The sequence below is a fragment of the Staurois parvus genome, unplaced genomic scaffold, assembly GCF_062004578.1.
Source record: "Staurois parvus isolate SC_StPar_1 unplaced genomic scaffold, SC_StPar_1.0 ptg000071l, whole genome shotgun sequence".
NCBI classification, from domain to species: domain Eukaryota; kingdom Metazoa; phylum Chordata; class Amphibia; order Anura; family Ranidae; genus Staurois; species Staurois parvus.
The window spans coordinates 79987-104294 of NW_028317867.1; the positions used below are offsets into that span (position 1 = coordinate 79987).

Here is a 24308-nt window from a genome sequence, read left to right on the forward strand (position 1 = left end):
ACGGCGGCGGTGAAAATACCGGACCGGCCGCTCCATATTCGCTCCATAAGACGCACTGACATTTTCCCCCCTTTTTTTGGGGGGAAAAAAGTGCGTCTTATGGAGCGAAAAATACGGTATATATCACATGATACGCTATTATTTTTTTTTGCATAATACTTAATTTATTAGTGAGCTTGAGTTTATTTCTTTAAATTGTGATGTTAAATGATTATCACTGTGATATTAATAATGCCACAAAATGTCCAGTTACAATATGCCCGACATCACCTTGACATGCCTCACAGGGTGTTTGTGTGGCATTGGCACAGTAAAGGCTCCTTTCTGGCAACTCCACAATACAGCTAATTTTTTTTTAAGAATTGTTGTATTATGCTCCTTAAAAACCCTGAGGTTACCTGTGGGTTTTTCTTTGTATCCCAAACATTTCTTCTGGTAGTTTTGGCTGCAATCTTTCTTGGTCTACCTGACCTTGGCTTGGTATTAAGTGATCCCCAAACTTTCCACTTCATAATTATTATTATTATTATACAGTATTTATAAAGCGCCAATAGTTCACTCAGCGCTGTACATTAATAAGTGATTAAACAGTACTAACTGGCATATTCAAGGCTTTGGATATCTTTGTATATCCTTTTTCATCTTTATAAAGTTCCATTACCTTGTTGCGCAGGTTTTTGACAGTTCTTTTCTGCTCCCCATGGCTCAGTATCTAGCCTGTTCAGTGCATCCACACGAGAGCTAACAAACTCACTCACTATTTATATACTGACACTAATTGTAATTTAAAAAGCCAGATGTGGGAAAATAACCTTTGTCATTTTAACCTGTGTCACCTTGTGCATCTGTACCAAACATTCCAGGGTATGTGAACGTTTGATCGGGGCTATTTGAGTGATTTCCGTTATCATTATGATTTTAAAAAGGAGCCAAACCATATGATCACTATCCTTAAATAAAAGACAGGTTTTTTTGTCATGATCAGTCATATTTTCAATATCAATGCCAAAATTTCACAAATTATGCCGGGTATGCAAACATTTGAGCACAACTGTAGGAAACAATTGTTTCCTATGTGTCCCATTCACACTGCAACGCAGCATATGCATGCACAGAAATGCAGACATGCTGCATTTTATCACAGCACACCACACCAAATCGTACGGCTATTTACAGCAATGCGGCTTCGATGTACACTGCCATGAATGAAGTGTAATACATCAGGAGCAGCCTATGATTCAACTACATGGAAGGACCAAGAAATGTTATCTTTTCTCAGGGAAATATGTGGAAGAGTAACACAGACACCCACATAAGGGAAAGGATAAAAGAAGAGACTACAATACAGAAACATAACTTTGGTAGAGGGGAAGATAAAGGGGGGGAGATGATGGGAAGATAAAGGGGGGGGGGAGAGATGAGGGAAAGATAAAGGGGGGGGGAGAGATGAGGGAAAGATAAGGGGGGGAGATGAGGGGAAGATAAGGGGGGGAAATGAGGGGAAGATAAAGGGGGGGGATGAGGGGAAGATAAAGGGGGGGGATGAGGGGAAGATAAAGGGGGGGGGAGATGAGGGAAGATAAAGGGGGGGAAGATAAAGGGGGGGGATGAGGGGAAGATAAGGGGGGGGGAGAGATGAGGGGAAGATAAAGGGGGGGGATGAGGGGAAGATAAAGGGGGGGGGATGAGGGAAGATAAAGGGGGGGAAGATAAGGGGGGGGGGATGAGGGGAAGATAAAGGGGGGGGAGATGAGGGGAAGGTAAAGGGGGGGGATGGCACAAAAAACTATCCTGTGTAATATTGGCAGTGGAAGTCTTGTGTCCTCAGGGATGCACCAGGTCTAGCAGTTATGGAGCAGTAATTTTGGGAGAATGAGAAGGCATTCCCGTAGAACCATGGTTTCCGCTGCCGTTCCTCTTTCCACTTCATAGTGGCGGTGAGTTCCTCCATCAGCTGAATCAATGACACATAGAGGGAGGCTCCATACACTTCCATATCTGGGACATGCAGACCCTGGCTGAGGTGGAGTCTAGTTTTATCTTGGTAGGGGGACATTCCTCTAGATAATTATGCGGTGGTATAAAAATGTTTCGAGATTAGTTCTGTTACATGCCAACAGATGGCAGCAGAAGATTACACGCACAGTCACTGGGAACACCAACCTTCATAAGTCAGTGTGCCAAAAGACATGGTCCTGTGTACATCAGGAGCTGTGCAACTGGTGCTATTGTGACTATGTACATTACCACGTCTGCTATTTCATCATGGACATTAGAACAAAGAGCAAAAGTGAAACCCGTACACCCAAGTTTTGTCACCATTAATGAACCTCGACATGCACAAGTGCTGAATGGTTTTGAGATTTTTGGGGGTTGAGCTCGTTGAATGCCTTCCTGATCTCTCGTCATCTGCCAGTGATGTTCTTCCACTCTTGAAGCGCGCATACCACTTAAAACAGCTCAAGCTACTCATTGCAGCATCACTGTAAACTTGCCAAATCATGTCAAATGTCTCTGCGGCAGAGTTGCCCAGTTTCACACAGAATTTCACGTTTGCTCTTTGTTCTAACTTGCTGTCCATGATGAAATAGCAGACGTGGTAACGCATGTGGTCAGAATAGCACCAGTTGCACATCTCTCCACATACACAGGGCGCTGGCTCTTGGCACACTGACTTATGAAGGCCAGTGATTCCTGTGACTGTGCCTGCACCCTTGTGCCACCATCTGTTGGCATGTTACAAGACTAGTCTAGAAACTTTTTGATACCACCTTGTATACACACTATGGTGGATTTACTACAGGCAAACAGGCTGTGCGCGACACAAAGTGCATTTTCCCCAGAGTTTAGTAAATGAGTGGAAGCTCAGCTGACTTCCAGCATCCAATCAGGTACAAGCAAAAATGCTGTTATTTTCCTTGCATGTGATTGGGGATTCCTTGCAAAGTGAAGCTTCACCTCATAAACTAAACTGTGGAGTATCTGCTCCTGCAGTGTGCACAGTCCAGGTGTCTTCTGTAAATCCCCCATTGATTGTGAATTCATCCCTGTGACTGGAAACCCATCACTGACACCCTCAGACACCCCTAACAAAAACAAGAGGGCGGGACTCGCATCCCCTCCCACTTTCCATACCTACCAATAACAAGGCTCCCACAACAGCTGCTCGTGACGTCACCTCAAGTTAGTCTAGGGGGCTATTATGAGCGGAGCGTCCATCGATGACCGATTTACCAATAGCTTCATCGATTCCTGCTTGTGGGCGGGCCGTCCCTAAACGCGATCATGACGTCACCTACAATTTCGCTCCCCTATCGAAACAATAAGATCCGCCCCGGGTTCCCGCAACCTTCCCAGCCCCGCCTCAATCACTCGCAACCAATCGGGGAGAAAGAGGGGAGGGGGCTCGGGAGCCGTCCACCAATCCGCAGCAGCGGAGGGCCGGGCTGAGCGGTGTGCGTGTGTCCTGCGAAGTGAGTGCGGGTCGAGGAGCTGAAGTGGGGGGACCGGCTGCTTAGTGGCTGTGTGTCTGCGTCACACGAAAATGCACTCGGATGCTGTCAGTAAGTACAGGCCGCGGCCGGCTCCCCTCCACCTACTGGCTGTCATTACAGGGTGCCTGGAGCCGGGGGGCGCTGTGGCACGTAGTTCCGAATCCTGAGCATGGAGGGGCCCCTGAGTGTTAGAATGGGGAGAGAGGTGGTGCGGCGGCTCCGGCTGCTGCGTAATAATAGCGGCCGCCATGGTTGTCTGGCGCTCCCACTCCCCGTGTGGGATGTGAAGCCTGGATCCTCACCCTCCGCCCCAATCACTACCTCAGGGCGCCTCCTGGGGGAGGGGCGGGATAAGGTGCAGGTGCGCCTCCTGCTGGTGGGGTGTGGAGAGGCAGCTGCTGTCAGACTTCTGGTTCAGCTATATAGGATAGTACTGGTATTGGGTATGATATGCCTGCCATGTCTATGGAGGTTAGTGGAGTCTGCTATGATTTATGTACTGGAACAAGAAGCTAATTTAGATGGACGGTGTAAATGGGCTGATCCATGGGTGGTGCATAAAGGGGTCGTTCTATGTGGGGTGGGGGGGGTTTGCACAAGTGGACTGATCCTATGGGCTGGCGCAAATGGGCTGATCCTACTGGGGAGGGGCATAAATGGGCCGATCCTACTGGGGAGGGGCATAAATGGGCCGATCCTACTGGGGAGGGGCATAAATGGGCCAATCCTACTGGGGAGGGGCATAAATGGGCCGATCCTAGTGGGGAGGTGCGTAGATGGGCCGATCCTAGTGGGGAGGTGCGTAGATGGGCCGATCCTAGTGGGGAGGTGCGTAGATGGGCCGATCCTAGTGGGGAGGTGCGTAGATGGGCCGATCCTAGTGGGGAGGTGCGTTAAAGGGGACGATCCTAGTGGGGAGGTGCGTAAATGGGCCGATCCTGGGGAGGTGCGTAAATGGGCCGATCCTGGGGAGGTGCGTAAATGGGCCGATCCTGGGGAGGTGCGTAAATGGGCCGATCCTGGGGGGGTGCGTAAATGGGCCGATCCTGGGGGGGCAGGGGGTGCGTAAATGGGCTGATCCTAGTCGGGAGGTGCGTAAATAGGCTGATCCTAGTGGGGAGGTGCGTAAATGGGCTGATCCTAGTGGGGAGGTGCGTAAATGGGTCGATCCAAGGGGAAGTGCGTAAATGGGTCTATCCGGGGAGAGGTGCGTAAATGGGCCAGTCCTAGTGGGGAGGTGCGTAAATGGGCCGATCCAGGGGGGTGCGTAAATGGTCCAATCATAGCAGGGTGCGTAAATAGGCCCCTCTTATGGGGGGCACGTAAATGATCCAATCTTAGGGGACTGTAAATGGGCTGATCCTAGGGGGGAGGCGCGTAAATGGGGTGATCGTGGGGAGGTGTGTAGATGGGCCGATCCTTGAGGGGGTGCGTAAATGTGCCCGAACCTAGTGGGGAGGTGCGTAAATGGGCCGATCCAGGGGGGTGCGTTAGTGGGCCAGTCCTAGTGGGGAGGTGTGTAAATGGACCATCCTGGGGGGTTCGTAAATGGGCCGATCCTAGAAGGGTGCGTAAATGGTCCTCTCATGGGGGGGCATGTAAATGATCCAATCTTAGGGGGCTGGCATAAATGGGCCGATTTTAGGGGGCTGGTGTAAATGAGCCGGCCCTAGGGGGGAGGTGCGTAAATGGTCCGGTCCTAGTGGGGATGTGCGTAAATAGGCTGATCCTAGAAGGGTGCATAAATAGTCCCCTCTTATGGGGGGGGACATGTAAATGATCCAATCGTAGGGGCTGCGTAAATGGGCCGATCCTAGGGGGGAGGTGCGTAGATGGGCCAATCCTGGGGGGGGTGCGTAAATGAGCCGGCCCTAGTGGGGAGGTGCGTAAATGGTCCGGTCCTAGTGGGGAGGTGCGTAAATGGTCCGGTCCTAGTGGGGAAGTGCGTAAATGGGCCGATCCTGGGGGGTGCGTAAATGGGCCGATCCTAGAAGGGTACATAAATAGTCACCTCTTATGGGGGTGGGGCATGTAAATGATACAATCTTAGGGGGCTGGCGTAAATGGCCCAATCCTAGGGGACTAGTGTAAATAGGCCAATCCTAGTGGGGAGGTGCGTAAATGGGCCGATCCTCGGGAAGGGGGGGTGTAAATGGGCCAATCCTGGAGGGGGTGTGCATAAGTGGGCCGATCCGGGGGGGTGCGTGAATGGGCCGATCCTAACGGGGTGCGTAACTAGTCCCCTCTTAAGGGGGGGCATATAGATGATCCAATCTTAGGAGGCCGCGTAAATGGGCCGATCCTAGGGGGAAGGTACGCAGATGGGCTGATCGTGGGGAGGTGTGTAGATGGGCCGATCCTGGGGGAGGGGGGGGGGGGTGCGTAAATGAGCCGGTCCTAGTGGGAGGTGCGTAAATGGGCTGATCCTGGTGGGGAGGTGCGTAAATGGGCCGGTCCTAGCGGGGAGGTGCGTAAATGGGCTGATCCTAGAAGGGTGCGTAAATAGTCCCCTCTTATGAGGGGGGGCATGTAAATGATCCAATCTTAGGGGACTGTAAATGGCCTGATCCTAGGGGGGAGGTGCGTAAATGGGGTGATCGTGGGGAGGTGTGTAGATGGGCCGATCCTTGGGGGGGGGGGGGGGGGGGCGTAAATGGGCTGATCCTAGAAGGGTGCGTAAGTAGTCCATTCTTATGGGGGGGGCGTAATTGATCCAATGTTAGGGGGCTGGCGTAAATGGGGCGATCCTATTGGCTATGCCTTCCACAGGAATCCCCCCTTCCCAATTGAAAAGGCCCCTTCTGTCTCCCTTGTCCTCAGATTCATTGTGTTTCAGACCATCTAGGTTTACACACTGTAATGATTACTTTGTTGTTTGGTGATTATGGTCATTGTCTCGCTTCTCTATAGTCTATTCCCACTCTCTAAGCTGAGTTCTGCCTTCTTACCTCAGGGTTTCCCTTTCTGCTAAGCTGGGCCTTGTCCCCTGTAAAATGTTGGTGTCGACTCCAGTGGCCACACTCCCCCCTGATCTGGCAGCAGTACACAGATCCCCCTCTCCCACAGAGGAGCCCAGCACTGCTTCTGAAATGAAAGGCCTCTTGAATTCTAGGCAGGAGGAGGCAAATTCAGTCTTTCACTCCTTCAAAGCAGTTTTCTCCAAGCTAGGACCCTCCATATTGTATTTGTTCTGTAGCTAGGCACACCTAGTCAGTCTCAGGTTTAGAGGAAGGAGATTTGGAGAAGATTTCCATTAGAGGACAAATACGTGTCTGAGCAAATTGAAGATTTCATGCCTGCACACTCTGTGTGAGATATGGGGGTTTACAAGAGTGAAATGCTAGGAATTTCCTGTCCATCATTCTCTTAAACATATGTTTTCATATAAATTGTATGTGGCTGCACACTCAGATTCTTAAAGACACAGATCTATCATTTGAGGATCCTGGCCTAACTTCTGCCATGGACTCCTACTAGATCATCTTCATAGATGGGATAATCCGTCAACCAGTTCCTGTGTGGTTCCCCAATGTATCTTTGGCATTCCATAAGTTACAAGAAGGGACTGTCCCAATATTTTGCAGTACTCCGATAAATCAGAGGATAGAACAGCTCAGTGTTTTGTTTTAGATTGTGATGGTATCTTTTGGGATATTTTGGACTCAACAAGGAATTCAGAAGTTCTAATCATATTCCAGTTGCATTTGGTGCCCTGAAAAAGGGGCCCTATAAAGCCGTCAAGGTTCCTTATTCAGATGGATTAGTCAAGCGACTCTTTCACATAAAGTACCATAGGGCTTCAAACTCCAGGTTAGGGTAAGGGACATTCCGGAAGCTCTTTGACGGCAGTATGTGCTGGAGCCTTTTGGAAATACATCTCCAGAGCTTTGGTCTGGTTTACAAACAATGCTTTTTTGAAGCATTACAGAGTAGAATCGTTATCCAGCCAAGATGTGAACTTTGGTTGAAGGTTTTACAGGGTGTTTTTCCTTCTCTAAGTTATGATACTTTTCTAGTTTATCCTCTTGGGTAGCAAAACTACAGTTCGACACCAGTAACTGTATTTCAATGAGTCTTCCAGAACAGCTCTTCTGTTACCACCCCTTGTTTCTGGTTGGTGTTGGTTTATCACAGTTTCCTTCTTTGAATGTTGGGGAATTGTGCAAAGAAATCAACCTGAATTTCCTGTTCGATTACTTTTTGTAATTCAGGGTAGCACACATTGTAGTGCATTACCTGATATTGTGTTGATATGGCACATCAGTGTGAACCTGACTTTCAATCGGAATTAAACCTACTGATGTAAGCCTAGTGTAGATGGCTGTATCAGATTTATACAGGCCCTTGCTGACCGCATGATCTGCACAAAAATGTGTACAGCATCTGATCCTGTATAGACATAAACCCATGTCCATATGAGTGGGAATACATGCATTTTGTGCCGCCACTTATCCACTGTTGACAACCCCCGTTGAATGAGTCACTCATGTGACCTCCTTCAGAATGACTGAAGGCAGTGGTCATTCTGCTCCGCAGCTGAATGGATGACTTATATAAGGGAAGATGTAAGCATCAATAGTGTATAAGCAGCCACAGTGCCTCAGAGTCACCTCAGCCTTCTGTTTTTGAGGATGGCCAAAGGCCAAGGTCTTTCTCCGCCTGCCCTGCTGCCGCCGCTGCCTACAAACTGTTGATGTTTACATATTGTCCCTGAATTCATTATGCAGTGGCGGCACTGGTCAAAATCGGAGCCTGAATGCAATGCTTCTAGTTTTAGAAAGAGAAGCATTTATTTTCATTGCAAAATTAAAATGTACAATAAAATTACATTGCTACTTCTCACTTTGTCTCTCACACCTGTTCACCCCTATGGACCAGAGCAATTTTTAAGTTTCTGCTATGGACTCGTTTATTCAGCAAAAAATTTGTAATTCCTTAAAATAACAAGGTAATACACATATTTTTTTTAAGGATAAACAAGGCTTTCTTGTCATGCTATTGTTTTGCGACAATGATTTTTTTTCTTCTTTTTCACAATCCTTAGACAATAAAATATAACAAAAAAAAACACGCTTGTTCTGAGTAGTGTAAGGTTAAAAATAAATAGTGTTAGTGCACATAAACTGTGCACATTTTATTCTATACTTTGTCCTCTTTAAAATGACACTAGACTTATGATTCTGGTACAAAGCATTGCAAAGTTATTTACAGATGAAGAAAGTGTGCTTTTTTAAAATGGGAAACGTACAACTATATGTTAAATGTGTAAAAATATTAAAACAAAAAATTTAAATTTGAGTTGTTAAAATAGACAAAAAATCAGTAGGAAAATAAGTTTGAGAGAAGACAGGAATTGGTTAGGACTGATTAGAGTAAACTAAGGGTCAATAAGGGGATTGAACATGATAACATTTTATTAAAAAGTAAAGTAAAAAAAAAAAAGTTTTTATTTTTGTCAGGGTGTTTTAATTTTCATCATGTGCAAGTTCATCTCTTTGATCTGCATATGAATGAACACAAATCTAGAAATGTAACACTGTTACATTGTATCTTTGTATGAGCAGTGCTGTGGTAAGGCTCCATGCACACTGGGCTTTTTAATAATGCTGGTAACATTAGATGTGTAAAGTTACGTTAAAAGCGTGAGTTTTTTTTTAGCACATTTGCATTAGCGGTTTCTGTTTACCAAAAACATTTTTTCTTGTGCTAAAAAAAGTCTACAAATGCCAGTTTGCCACATTTTACCGCATTTGCTGTATTTTTCAGCGTTAGAACATTTTTAAAGCTAAAAAAACTCCTCTAGAAACCTACTAGATCTGGGGTTTTTTTCCAGCCAGAAAACACCCCTGCCAAAAAACGCTGATTGCAGTCTATGTGTGCATGGATATATAGGGTAACATGCTGGGGAGTTTACTGGTTGTAGAAAAAAATGCCAAAAGCCAAAAATAGTAGCTGTGAAAATGTCCAGTGTGCATGAGGACTAATACGGAGTCAGGCTGCTTTTTCACTAGTGAGATGGTATGCTGGGAGGGGGGTCGTTCTAGAAGTAGGGCAGCGACAGTAGACCGGGTGTGTGTAGCACTGGATGTGCTACACACACCCTGTGTAGAATGTTTTTTTTTTTTTTTTTTTTGGCGTGTGCAGCACACCCAAAGTCTGCAACTAGTAAAAGTGTAAGTTCATTTTCTCAATCAACATTGACCATTTTGAGTCCTTATGCTGCTTAGTAAATAGATAAGAAAATATACCATATTTACTTGTTTTAAACTTTTCTTTAGTTATTTCCTAGTTTGCAGGCCTAGGCAAATTATGTACATATATCACTGGAGTCTTCAGGAGGGGAGGAGGGTTTTTTTCTTAGCCAAGTACTCTCCTGCCTGCATGCCTCATCTAAGAGCAGATTGATTGCAGGAATTAATTGCTACATGAATCATCTGTCATTACTCAAGATGGCCACGGACAGAAACACTAGGGGGTGTTTTTCTAAGTGATTTCTCAGCAAAATAAAGCATGGAAACATGGATTTATGGGGTAATTTGCTTTGAATAAATGGAGCTTTTGGTTTGTGTTGCTCCGATACAGTGTAGTTCCACTTTAACGTAGAACTACATTGCATCTGAGCACAACAACCCAAAAAGACTATTTTTAATTTATTTTTATTATTCAAAGCAAACTCGCCCATCTATCCATGTCTCCATGCTTTATTTTGTTGCGAAATCGCTTTGAAAAAAACATAGAAAACTATATAAAACGGATTCAACCTAAAAACATCCCATTAACATTTCTAGCTGTGGCCTTCTTGAGTAAGGGCAGATGATTCATGTAGCATTTACTTTCAGGAATCTGTCTGCCCTTAGCTGAGGCATGCAGGCAAGAGGGTGTACTTAACTGAGAAGACCCCTCCTGAAGACTTCTGAAATGTATGACATCATTTGCCCAGACCTGGAAACAAGGAAGTAACTGACTTGTTTACAAAAAAAAAATGTTCAAAAGTGAATATAATATACTTTCCTATCTATTTACTAATGCTAGCAGCAGAACGATTAACTGCCCTATAGTGGAACTACTGCTACAGGGTGGCAGGGCTGTGCAAAATCATGTATGTATACGTGATTTTGTATTTCCAGTAGGGGGCGTGCCGCCATTTGGCGGCTTTAGCTGTAGATCACCGGGTCCCGGCCGGAGATTCCCCGCCGGCGATCGCCGAGTATCACTGATGGGTCTGTATGTAAACAATACAGATCTCTCCCCTGTCAGCTCTAGGACGCTGCTTTGTATGGCTTTACATAGCAGAGCCATACAAAATCGTGTGCTTACATAGTAAAGCACAGCACGCAGTAAAACACACACTGTTAACCTTTTGATCGCCCCAGATGTTAACCCCTTCCTGCCCAGTGTTATTAGTATAGTGTCAGTGCTTTTTATTAGCATTGATCACTGTAGCCATGTCTTTGGGGATGTCTGTTCCCCCACAATGTCAGAATGCCCACTGCAGTCCTGCTATAGGTCGCTGATCGCCGCCATTACTAGTATTAAAAAAATTAATTAATTTACACTTATTGGGATTTTTTAGCAAAGACATGTAGCAGAATACATTTTGGCCTAAATTTACAACTAAATTTGATTTTTGTTAATTTTTTTTACTGGACACGTTTAATAGTAAAAAGTCAAAAATATTGTTTTGTTTTCTCTCAAAATTGTTGGTCTTTCTCTGTTTATAGCGCAAAAAAAAAAAAAAAACGCACAGGCAATCAAATACCACTGAAAGAAAGCTCCATTTGTGGGGAAAACAAAGGACATAAATTTAATTTGGGTGCAGTGTTACATGACCGAACAAATTGCCAGTTAAAGTAACACAGCCCCGTATCACAAACAAATGCCTTGTCAGGAAGGGGGGTAAATCCTCTGGAGGGCAAGTGGTTAAAAAATAGTCAATGTTGATTGAAAGACTGAAGTTCAGATTTAAAAACTTAAACTCAACTCCACCCTTTGACAAATCCCAATGACACAGGCCTGCTAATACTCACCAACTAGATTTAATTTTGTATTTAAAGCCCTTGGAAAGAAGCTATCCCTTTCAGTTTATGCTACTTCTGTGCCATGTGATCCGGTGCTGGCAAATGCACTGCGTGTGCAACCTACGTTTGGGGTGTCATTGACTTAACCACTTGCCTACCGGGCACTTATAACCCCCTTCCTGCCCAGGCCAATTTTCAGCTATCAGCGCTGTCGCACTTTGACCATTGCGCGGTCATGCAACCCTGTACCCATATGAAATTTTTATAATTTTTTTTCACACAAATAGAGATTTCTTTTGGTGGTATTTAATCACTGCTGGGTGTTCTTTTTTGCGCTATAAAAAAAAGCAAAACATTTTTTTTGTTTCTATAATAAAATTTTGCAAACACTGATGTGCGTTGATGGGGCAGCACTGAAGATGATACACTGATATGCAACAATGATGGGCAGCATTTATGGGCACTGATGGGTGGCACTACTGGGCACTGATGGGGGGCACTGGTGGGTGGCACTGCTGGGCACAAGTGGGTGACACTACTAGGCACTGGTGGGCGGCACTAGTGGGTGGCATTGCTGGGCACTGATCAAAAGGGCACTGATCATCGGTGCCAATCCATCCTCTGTCAATTGCCGGTTATCGGCAGTACTTTCCTCATGCTGCGACAGCATAAGGAAAGTGCAGCTGATAACCAGCAACTGCGTTTACCCGATGATCTGCTGTGTCATTGGACACGGCTGATCACGTGGTAAAAGGCTGCAGTGATTGGCCTTTTACCACATCATGTGATCAGCTGTGTCCTTAGGACACAGTGATCACGGAGATCTCCGAGTGCGCGCGGGAGAGGGCATTCTGGGAGGACGTCATATGATGCCCTCCCAGAACTGGACAACCGCGCTGTAGCCATCATTCGGCTATAGCGCGGTTGGCAAGTGTTTAATATTGACACCCACTGCAGAACGCACCTGTTGCATCTGTTGAGATCTTGTCACTTCACTGGGTATATGTAAGGGTTTACAACCACTTTGTCTAGGTTCACACCTAAGCATTTTCCAGAAAGGCACTACAGTCCATTTTACATGATTTCCTATGGGACATATTCACATGCGTTTTCACCGGGTGCATTTTTTGGAAAGGGTCAGGGACTTTTTTTAAACACAAAAAGTTGCATTTTTGGTTCTATAGACTTCAATGGAGACGCTGCAGAAAAGCATGTAGTGCATTTTGCTGTGTTTTGCATTTTAATCTGCCTAGCAACAAGAAAAAAAAAAAAAACGCGGGAAAATGTGTCAAAAGCGCATGTGCAAAAATGCACTGCAGAAACCGATCAAACACAAACTGCATAGGTGTGAACCTAGCCTTAGGGAGTATTTAAATGGTAGTGTGTGCGCCTTAATGAAGTCCTCACCCTGGCCTGTATTCCCAGCCACCTTCTACGGATTTTGTTTTTCTTTTATTTATAAATTCCCCTGAATATGATTCTTTAGAAGTGAAGCAATATTGGCTTCTTAAAAATGTACTCCTTTGGAAAATTGGCCTCTAATACCTGAAGTGGAATGTTTTCTGTTGTGCGTGGTTGCAGTTATAAACAGGAGTGGGTCGTGTATTTGTGTAGAATTGTAGCTATGGTCCACGTTGGTGCTTGCTGTCTGCAGTGTTTGCTTATACAAATTTAGAGTAGTTGGGCTCAGTGTTCTAAAACGTTCGTTGTCTGGAAACGTTTGCCCATTGGGCTGAAAGACTTTTTGACTTTTTAAGGTTAACCTAAGATCTATTGCTAAGCTTTTTTTTTTTTTTTTTTTTTTTTTTACCCGTTGAAGATGTTATTGCACATTTTGCTTCCCATCTTTTACAAATGGCAATTCTGGGAAAAAAAAGCATACATGCCAGTATTACCAGACCACATTATTTTGAGTGTGAACACATTTTCTCATCACATCATGTGGTCTAAAGTTAAATAAAAGATCTCATTATCTTTGGAGAACTGTGGGTGTTTCATATTATTCGAAATGACATATACCGTATTTTCCGGCGTATAAGACGACTGGGCATATAAGACGACCCCCTACTTTTCCTGTTAAAATATAGGGTTTGAGCTATACTCGCCCTATAAGACTACCCCTCTTCCAACGCACACCAAATAAAAATTAAAAAACATCAGATTTTATTTCAATATGGTATGGTATTTCAGTATGGTATTCCAATGATGGGGTGCTATTCCTCCCACTGACACCAATGATGGGGTACGATTCCTCCCACTGGCACCAATGATGGTGTCCCATCATTAGTGTCAGTGTGGGAGGAATAGTGTCCCATCATTGGTGTCAGTGGGAGGAATAGTGGCCCATCATTGGTGTCAGTGGGAGGAATAGTGCCCCATCATTGGTGTCAGTGGGAGGAATAGTGTCCCATCATTGGTTTCAGTGGGAGGAATAGCGTCCCATCATTGGTGTCAGTGGGAGGAATAGCGTCCCATCATTGGTGTCAGTGGGAGGAATAGCGTCCCATCATTGGTGTCAGTGGGAGGAATAGCGTCCCATCATTGGTGTCAGTGGGAGGAATAGCGTCCCATCATTGGTGTCAGTGGGAGGAATAGCGTCCCATCATTGGTGTCAGTGGGAGGAATAGCGTCCCATCATTGGTGTCAGTGGGAGGAATAGCGTCCCATCATTGGTGTCAGTGGGAGGAATAGCGTCCCATCATTGGTGTCAGTGGGAGGAATAGCGGTCCCATCATTGGTGTCAGTGGGAGGAATAGCGGTCCCATCATTGGTGTCAGTGGGAGGAATAGCGCCCCCATCATTGGTGTCAGTGGGAGGAATAGCGCCCCATCATTGGTGTCAGTGGGAGGAATAGCGCCCCATCATTGGTGTCAGTGGGAAGAATCGTGCCCCATCATTGGTATCAGTGGTAGGAATCGCGCCCCATCATTGGTATCGGTGGCAGGAAGAGTGCCCCATCATTGGTGTCAGTGGGAAGAATCGCGCCCCATCATTGGTATCAGTGGTAGGAATCACGCCCCATCATTGGTATCAGTGGCAGGAAAAGTGCCCCATCATTGGTGTCAGTGGGGGGAATAGTGCCCCATCTTTGGTGTCAGTGGGGGGAATAGTGCCCCATCTTTGGTGTCAGTGGGAGGAATAGTGCCCCATCTTTGGTGTCAGTGGGAGGAATAGTGCCCCATCATTGGTATCAGTGGCAGGAATAGTGCCCCATCTTTGGTGTCAGTGGGGGAGGAATAGTGCCCCATCGTTGGTGTCAGTGGGGAGGAGGAATAGTGTCAATAGTGTTCCAGCATGGTGCTGCTGCACACTTACTGGCCGCTCTCTCACTCGATTTTCGCGGGGCGGCTCGGCTCCGCCTCCTCGCCGGTGATTGGCCGCCTGTGTGCTTTTCCTGAGCTACAGTTCTGGTGCCCAATCACCGGTGAGGAGGTGGAGCCGAGCGGACACGCGGACATTCAGCAGCCGAACAGAATGAAGGAGCAGCTGCGCTTCCTGGCCCAGATCGTTACCGGGACCGGAGCCAGGTAAGAAACAGCAGCCCCCTGCCCGCCCCTGTACTTAGTGTCTCTTCTGTTGGAAGGGGGGGGGGCGGCACCGCGCCGCCCGCCCGCCGAAAAAGTGCCGCCCTGACACCGGCTCGCCGTATACCGGCGTATAAGACGACCCCTGACTTTTCAGAAGATTTTCATGGGGTAAAAAGTCGTCTTATACGCCGGAAAATACGGTAATCTATTTTTCATTAGACTTATTGGTCTCCCTGTCTCACTGCGGGGACTGACAATCCTGGGTATGTAATCAACTAATATGGCAGCTCCCATGTAATTACATCATTTTATACTATGCTTAGAAGCCATAGAATCATTCACACAATGGGCACAATTATTTACATGATGATACAAGCACGTGTCTATTTAAGAAACATAAAGTGGTGTTTAAAGGCAAACCTCACATTCGGGAACATGTTACATTTCACACCCATTTTTAGGGTGGAACATGTAACATATTCCCACTCCTGTAGCTCTTTAGCCCTGAATTTTCCAACCACCCCTCCCCCTGTGGCTGTGAATGGGAAAACTACAAGTACTGTCAGCCTTTACGGCTGCCAGCATGTAGTTCTCCATGAACTACCAGGGAACTGGTGAGCACTCTAGGTGGTTCATTGATTCTTCCTGTCAGTGTCTCTCAGCATTTCTCAGGATAACATAGTTACAGCAAGGCAACGTTTCGGAGTCTCGCAGGACCCCTTCATCGGGGTCCTGCGAGACTTCGAAACGTTGCCTTGCTGTAACTATGTGATCGTTCATTAAAAGCTTTGGACCCATATTGGTGATCCTCGGGGTGCTGGTGACATTCTCCCTTGCTGATTCTGTTCGGTTCCAGCCTACGGTCGCTGCAGCACCCACTTATACACACAGTCATTCTTAACGCAGGAATGTGTGCGTTTGGATTGTACACTTGCATATGTAGGAAGAAGCCTAATGACACGTTCCAGCTTTCTCAAAACTGTAATGCCATACTTTTAAATTGTGACCAAAAACATTATGCTTACTTTAAGAATGAATTCTTATCTGAAAGAAATGAGGTTACACTGACTTATTTTTTTTTATATTTAGAAATTAAAATGAAGACTTAATTAAAAGTTACTTTTTGTAACCATTTCATGTTTGTTTATTGATTTTCTTTTTTTCATTTTAATATCACCACATAAAACCACTTTTTTTGCTATTATAAGCGCTTGAATGCATAAATTGGTATAATAGTGATGTAGCGCTATAGATGAACTATTACCTTTTGTACAAGATATACAAAATAATACTCAGATCTATTCAGGTGACATTTGTAGGTATATCCGTGCAATACATATCAAATTACAAGTGCTAATACAAAAATCCAAGTGGCACACAGTGACTCCCTATACAGGGATATAGGTCACCATCTATAGGTGATATTAATGCAAATGTCCACAGCAACCGGTGATTCCACATATAACAATAGCACACACAATTCTTCAAAACATGCTCTTGTGTTGGTGCAGGTGGTAAGAGATAATCCTAAATGGCAGGCATGCCCGCTCACCTTCCCCCTGTGACCCACAGGGGCCACAACGCCTTATGGATCACCCAGGATCCTACACGCTCCTTTCCAGGATACAGATAGCTCCACACGCCTCAATATGCCTTTACTCCACCTTCAGTTGTTTTTTTCATAGACAGATGACACTGTATATACCCTTGTAAACTCGTGATGTGTTGGGATCTTGTACACCAATAGCCAGACTTCTGCTGACTATTTATTTGTCCGTCTTAAGGTGAGGATTGGATGTTAGCAGCTGTTTCTATCTTTAATAGTCATAGCAGCGGAGGAGGATTTACCAAAAGCTTGAATGCATAGCTACGTTTTTTCATTTGACTATAATGCAGTAATTCAACTTCTATGCCTGATAGTGGCGCTCATGGGCAGGTGTTGGAAGTGGCTGATGAAAGTAATCCATACACTTTTTTTTTTTTTTTTTTTATTATTCTTTGGTAATATTCTTCCTTTAAAGCAGAGCTCCAGGCTCCCCCCAAAATATTAAAAGTCAGCAGCTACAAGTACTGTACAGTTGCAAGAAAAAGTATGTGAACCCCTTGGGATTACATGGAGGTTTGCATGAATTGGACATAAAATGTACTCTGAACGTCTCCTAAGTCACAACAATAGAAGAACACAGTCTGCTGAACATAATACAACACAAACATTAGATGTTGCCATGGTTTAATTGCATATAACATGTAAACATTCACAGTGTAGGGAGGAAAAAGTATGTGAGGCCCTAGCTTAATGACTTCTCCCAGAGCTAATTGGAGCCAGGAGTGAGCCAACCTTGACTCCAATCAGTGTGATGATATTGGATGTGTTGCTGACAGCTGTCCTGCCCTTAAAAAACACACACCTGTTTTGGGTTTACTGGTTTCAAGAAGCACTGTCTGATGTGAACCATGCCTCGCAGAAAAGAGCTCTCAGAAGACCTACGATCAAGAATTGTTGACTTGCATGAAGCTGGAAAGGGTTACAAAAGTATCTCCAAAAGCCTTGAAGTTCATGTGTCCACGGTAAGACAGATTTTCTACAAATGGAGAAAGTTTAGCACTGTTGCTACTCTCCCTAGGTGTGGTCGTCCTGTAAAAATGACTGCAAGAGCACAGCGCAGAATGCTGCATGAGGTAAAGAAGAATCCCAGAGTGTCAGCTAAAGACCTACAGAAATCTCTGGCACATGCTAACATTTTTGTTGACACATCTACAATAAGGAAAACATTAAACAAGAATGGAGTACATGGGAGGACACCACGGAGGAAGCCATTGCTGTCCAAAAAAGAATATTGCAGCACGTTTGAAGTTTGCAAATGAACACCTGGATGTTCCACAGCACTGCTGGCAAAATATACCGTGGATAGATGAAACCAAGATTGAGTTGTTTGGGAAGAACACACAACACTGTGTGGAGAAAAAAAGGCACATCACACCAACATCAAAAACTCATCCCCACTGTAAAACATGGCGGAGGGAGCATCATGGTTTGGGGCTGCTTTGCTGCCTCAGGGCCTGGACGGATTGTTGTCATTGATGGGAAAATGAATTCCAGAGTTTATCAAGACATTTTGCAGGAAAACGTACGACCATCTGTCCGCCAACTGGAGCTCCGCAGAGGATGGGTGATGCAACAGGACAATGACCCAAAGCATACAAGTAATTCAACAAAACAATGGCAACAGCACAGAATACACCTTCTGGAGTGGCCCAGTCAGAGTCCTGACCTCAACCCGATTGAAATGCTGTGGCATGACCTTAAGAGAGTGATTCACACCAGACATCCCAAGAATATTGCTACACTGAAACAGTTTTGTGAAGAGGAGTGGTCCACAATTACTCCAGATCGTTGTGCAGGTCTGATCTGAAACTACAGGAAACGTTTGGTTGAGGTTATTGCTGCCAAAGGAGGGTCAACCAGTCATTAAGTCCAAAGGTTCACATACTTTTTCCTCCCTGCACTGTGAATGTTTACATGTTATGTGCAATTAAACCATATCAACATCTAATGTTTGTGTAGTATTATGTTCAGCAGACTGTGTTCTTCTATTGTTGTGACTTAGATGACGTTCAGAGCACATTTTATGCCCAATTCATGCAAAACTCCACGTAATCCCAAGGGGTTCACATTCTTTTTTTTCTGTAGCTGTTAACTTTTAATATAAGCACACTTACCTGTCCCGGGATCCCGCAATGTCCTCGCTCGAGACGATTTTTCAATCAGCTTTGGGTGCAGGAGCTGACGTCTTCAGTAGGGGAAACTGGAAATGAAGCCTTGCGGCTTCACAGCCGGCTTCCTACTGCGTTTGTGCGAAGTGAGCTGCGTTTTGTGAATGTCCACAGAAGACTGCGGGGCAGCAATAACCTCAACCAAACGTTTCCTGTGAAGTATCTCAGAAGGCTGCTGGGGAAGGGGGTGGTGAACTTCCAGCTGAGATCGCCGTGTATCCAACTGGAAGTGGGATCGGGTACCTGTCAAAACCAGGCACATGCTCCCCCTAAAAAGTGCCAAATGTGGCATTTGAGGGGGGAGGAGGCAAACAAGCGGAACGTCCCCTTTTGGGTGAATTTCCGTTTTTAAGTGAATCTGTAAGATTAGAAAAATGGTGACTACCTTTTATAGACTTGATTAAAAAAAAAAAACAAAAAAAAAACAGGATGCTTCCCTTCTTAATGAATTACTGATCAGGCACAAGTATGCAGCCTTTGAACTCTTGCATGCTTGTTCAAGAACACCTATTCAGTAGGTAGTGTGGACTGGACAAATCTTTCAAAAATGTAGGAGCCAGCTATAAAATTTTGGGAATCAGCAACTTTGTATCATTTAATGTCAGGAATGGATTCAGCACTGGTGGTGGGACTCTCCTGCCGTGTGGGCTGCAGTACTAGAGCTGACCAGCGGGTGCTCTCAGCACTGGTGGTGGGACTCTCCTGCCGTGTGGGCTGCAGTACCAGAGCTGACCAGCGGGTGCTCCCAGCACTGGTGGTGGGACTCTCCTGCCGTGTGGGCTGCAGTGCCGGAGCTGACCAGCGGGTGCTCTTTGCAGCCAGAGGCTCACAATCAGCCAAACCTGGGGCTGATAACAGAAAGGTGTATATAAGGCATGACCAGGCCTGTGCTCTGGGCCTTGGTGTATGTTTTCCCATGAGCCCCTGTATCCTGTTCCTAGTTCCTGTGAGAAGATACCTTGTTGCCGACCCTGCCTGATCCTGATTCCTGTTGACCGTCTCCTGTTCTGACTACTGGCTCATCCCTGACCATCCTTCTGCCTGATCCTCTGTACTGCGCTGTCCGTGAGTTACTGAACCCGGCTTGTGACCTTGACCATTCTCTGCCTGCTCCTTTGATACCTTGCTGCCCGCACGTTGCTGACTTGGCCCGTCTGACCACGCTCACTACTCTGCCATCCATCCATCCTGCACGGATCCAGCCGTACCTGCACATACCTCTGGCGGATCCCTCTATCACTAGCAGGTGTACTCAGGGGCCGCGACCTGGTTCCTGTCTGCTCCAAGTCCATCCCCACCATCAGGGGCCCTGGTGAATAGCAGACTGGGACTTAGATTCCGCGCCCTGGGGAATCCTGCCCTGAGGACCGCTAGAGGTACCACCAGGCAGTCGTTACAGAACCCTACGGCCGGCCTGACCATTCCACCTCTCCAGCCCTGACTACGCCTGTGTTCCTGCACCTCCTAAGATTAGTGGAAGGTTAGTTTGCTCACTGTGCGTTTATATATATATATATATATATATATCTGGGTGGCTAATAATAACCTGTATTATACTATACCTGAAACCTGCGTTTCCCTGTGTCAGTCCACACCTTTCTGGTCATTCCTTGATTCCTGACAATTAATCTGTTTTAGCCAGTTCTCTCTTCCACAGCAACTATGTTTTTAGTTTTATATTAGAATACCTGTCTAGTTTTTTATTGCTTTCGGTGTCACCTGCTCTCATTGTCTTCACATGCTCTGTACCTGCTAAGAGTAACTCTCATACCCTGGCCATACAGTTCTAGTAATACCCATCATACCCAACTGTACAGTCTAAGAGTGCAAGGCTTTCCTAGATGACAGCTCTCCCAATGATTAAACTTCTCTGTTCTCCACATTCACTTGGTAGGATACAGTCTATATTGCACCTACCGTATTTGTACAGTTAATATAGAGGTCAGTAAAATGAGATTACCAGTTTGGAGAACTCCAGTGAAATATTTTAAATTAACTCTCCCCACTCCACAGCAAGAACATGAATGCCTAGAACTGACATATATACAGTTAGGTTCATATATATTTAGACAACATTTTAGTTTTTTTCAGGTATTTACCAAAACATATTCCAACTGTAGTTATATAATGGATATGGACTGAACGTGAATATTCTCAGGTTTAATTTGAGGGTATGTATATCCAAATTGGAGGAAGAGTTTAGGAATTACAGTTCTTAAGAGTAGCCATCCCTCCTTTTTTCAAGGGATGAAAAGTAATTGGACAATTGAATCAGAAGCTGTTTCATGGCCAGGTGTGGGCTGCTCCTTCATTATTTCTTCATCAATTAAGCAGGTAAAAGGTCTGGAGTTGATTCTAAGTGTGGTTTTAGCATTAGGAATTGCTGTGAACCTACATCATGCATTCAAAGGAGCTGTCCATGCAAGTGAAACAGGTCATTGTAAGGCTTCAGAAATTAAAGAAATCCATCAGAGAGATAGCAGCAACATTAGGAGAGGTCAAAGCAACCGTTTAGTACTTTCTGAGGAAAGAACGCACTGGCGAGCTCAATAACATAAAAAAGCATGGACGTCCACGGAAGACAACAGTGGTGGATGATCGAAGGATCCTCGCTATGGTAAAGAAAAACCCATTCACAACATCCAGACAAGTGAAGGACGCTTTCCAGGAGGTGGGCATATCATTGTCAAAGTCTACCTTCAAGAGAAAACTTCATAAGAGCAAATACAGAGAGTTCACCACAAGATGCAAACCATTCATAAGCCTAAAGAATAGAAAAGCCAGATTAGACTTTGCCAAAAACATCTAAAAAGCCCGACCAGTTCTGGAAAAGCATTCTTTGGACAGATGAAACTAAGCTTAATCTGTACCAGAATGATGGGAAGAAAAAAGTGTGGAGAAGGCTTAGAACAGCTCATGAACCAAAGCACACAACATCATCTGTAAAACATGGTGGAGGCAGTGTGATAGCATGGGCATGCATGGCTTCTAGTGGCACTGGGTCATTGGTGTTTATTGATGTGACAAAAGCAGCCGGATGAATTCTGCAGTGTTTAGAGGTATACTAAAATCAAAGTGATAGTGAAAAAAGTGGCGCACACACTTATCAATGATAAACTAATAATGATAATGTTAAATAACATTTAATCCAAACAATATGCCAAAAACAATCTCCCAAAAAATCATTAATGTGTAGGAGAGAACTGTCCAAAGTTCAAATGCAGCTCCACATATCCTAAAGTCCACCACGTGATCAAAAAAAAAAAAACAGTGGTAAAAAGACAGTTGTCACAGTGCGCCCCCACGTGGGTGTGCACTTACCAGTGCTCTATTGTCCTCTACTTTAGCAGGTGAAACAGAGGGCTTTAACTGGTAAGCATTATATTCTCTCGTTAGTACAGGAGGTGAAATGCGTCCCCAATATTCACTTATTCAGCCACTTGGACCCAAGGATCTCACAAGGTATCCGATGACACTACATTTGCAAACATGTCATGTAAAATAGAAAAGGAACAAGGCCTGCTCCAATGGTATAGTAAAAATATACCAAATGCTTTATTGCTCTTTAAAATCGCACTCACAATATGAACAAATAAAACAAGCCCAAATGCAGTGTGGAAAGCAGAGACCGCTTAGGTACTCTCACCACCTCCGGAACAACCGCTTCTGACGCATCCCGTCACTTCCGGTTACAGCACCATCACGCCCTGATGCGTTTCGTCATTTCCAACTTACTGATAGGGGTGACGGTGCGGTACGGCTTTATTCTTCCTAAGCTTTAGAATTACTCTTTCTGGAGTTCTTTTTTCACTTAGAACTCCGTTGACAATACAATGCTGCCACAACCTCAGGACATAGGACCCAAAACAGAGCACTATGGGACCGGACGATTCAGTAAGTTCAGTCAGTAGATTACTTCAGATACAGAGAGAACCTGTGAGCGGACACTGCACTGACAGAGGAGCACAGACAAACCCTGACCGTACACTGCTCATAGCGAGGGAGCAGACCACACGGTAGACAATACAGGGAGAGGAGGAGCACACACAAACCTCGACCATACAGTGTCGCCCTTGGAGCACTTACACAGCATTGTATTGTCAACGGAGTCCTAAGTGAAAAAAGAACTCCAGAGTAATTTGAAAGCTTGGGAAGAGTGAATCTGCACCGTCACCCCTATGAGTAAGTTGTAAATGACGAAACGCATCAGGGCGTGATGGTGCGGCAATCGGAAGTGATACGGGACCGTAAGCGGAAGTGACGCAACGGTGTCAGAAGTGGTTGTTTCTGGAGGTGGTGAGAGCACCTAAGCAGTCTCCGCTTTCCACACTGTGTTTGGGCTTGTTTCATTTGTTCATATTGTGAGTGTGATTTTAAAGAGCAATAAAGCATTTGGTATATTTTTACTAAACCATTGGAGCGGGCCTTGTTCCTTTTCTATTTTACATGACTGTTTCGCAAATGGAGTGTCATCGGATACCTTGTGAGATCCTTGGGTCAAAGTGGCTGAATAAGTGAATATTGGGGACTCCTTTCACCTCCTGTATTAACGAGAGAACATAACGCTTACCAGTTAAAGCCATCTGTTTCACCTGCTAAAGTAGAGGATAATAGAGCACTGGTAAGTGTGGGGGCGCACTGTGACCACTTTTTTTTGATCACGTGGTGGATTTTAGGATATGTGGAGCTGTATTTGAACTTTGGACAGTTCTCTCCTACACATTAATGATTTTTTTGGCATGTTGTTTTGGATTAGATATGTTATTTAACATCATTATTAGTTTATCACTTATAAGTGTGCGCCACTTTTTTCACTATCACTGTGTTTTTGTCTGCATTTGGTATTTCACATAGTGGCAGCAAGGGATTTCATGACATTGATATTTTATATTTATTAGTATTTATATATATATATTTATTTTTAACAGTTTTTCACTTAGATTTTTATTTATTTTTTTTGCACCAAGTGCGTTATTTTGTGTTTCACTATAGATTTTTGAAACACATTTATTTATTTAGAGGTATACTGTCAGCACAGATTCAGCCAAATGCAGCAAAGTTGAGTGGACGACACTTCACAGTACAGATGGACAATGATCCAAAAACACACTGTAAAAGCAACCCAGGAGCTTTTGAAGGAAAAGAAGTGGAATATTCTGCAATGGCCAAGTCAATCACCTGATCTCATCCCAACTGAGCATGCATTTCACTTGCTGAAGGCAAAACAAAAGGCAGAAAGACCCACAAACAAAGAACAACTGAAGACAGCTGCAGTTAGAGCTTGGTAAAGCATCAGAAAGGAGGAAACCCAGTCTTTGGTAATGTCCATGGATTCCAGACTTCAGGCAGTTATTGTCAGTAAATATTTCTCAACAAAATATTAGAAATGAACATTTTATTTATGATTATATTCATTTGTCCAATTACAGTTGAGGCCCTGAAAATGGAGGGACTGTGTATAAAAATAGTTGCAGTTCCTAACATTTGTACTTGAT

General features: G+C 44.9%; 1 protein-coding gene across 1 annotated transcript in view; it reads left to right on the forward strand.

The window, feature by feature from the left end:
• The first annotated feature begins 3412 nt into the window (after window positions 1-3412).
• DCUN1D4 (defective in cullin neddylation 1 domain containing 4) overlaps window positions 3413-24308 on the forward strand; it is a 93972-nt gene continuing 73076 nt past the window's right edge. Inside the window, exon 1 of the mRNA XM_089669245.1 lies at window positions 3413-3563. Within this exon, the coding sequence (XP_089525371.1) occupies window positions 3545-3563 (19 nt within the window). The 5' untranslated portion in view covers window positions 3413-3544. The remainder of the gene's footprint in view (window positions 3564-24308) is intronic.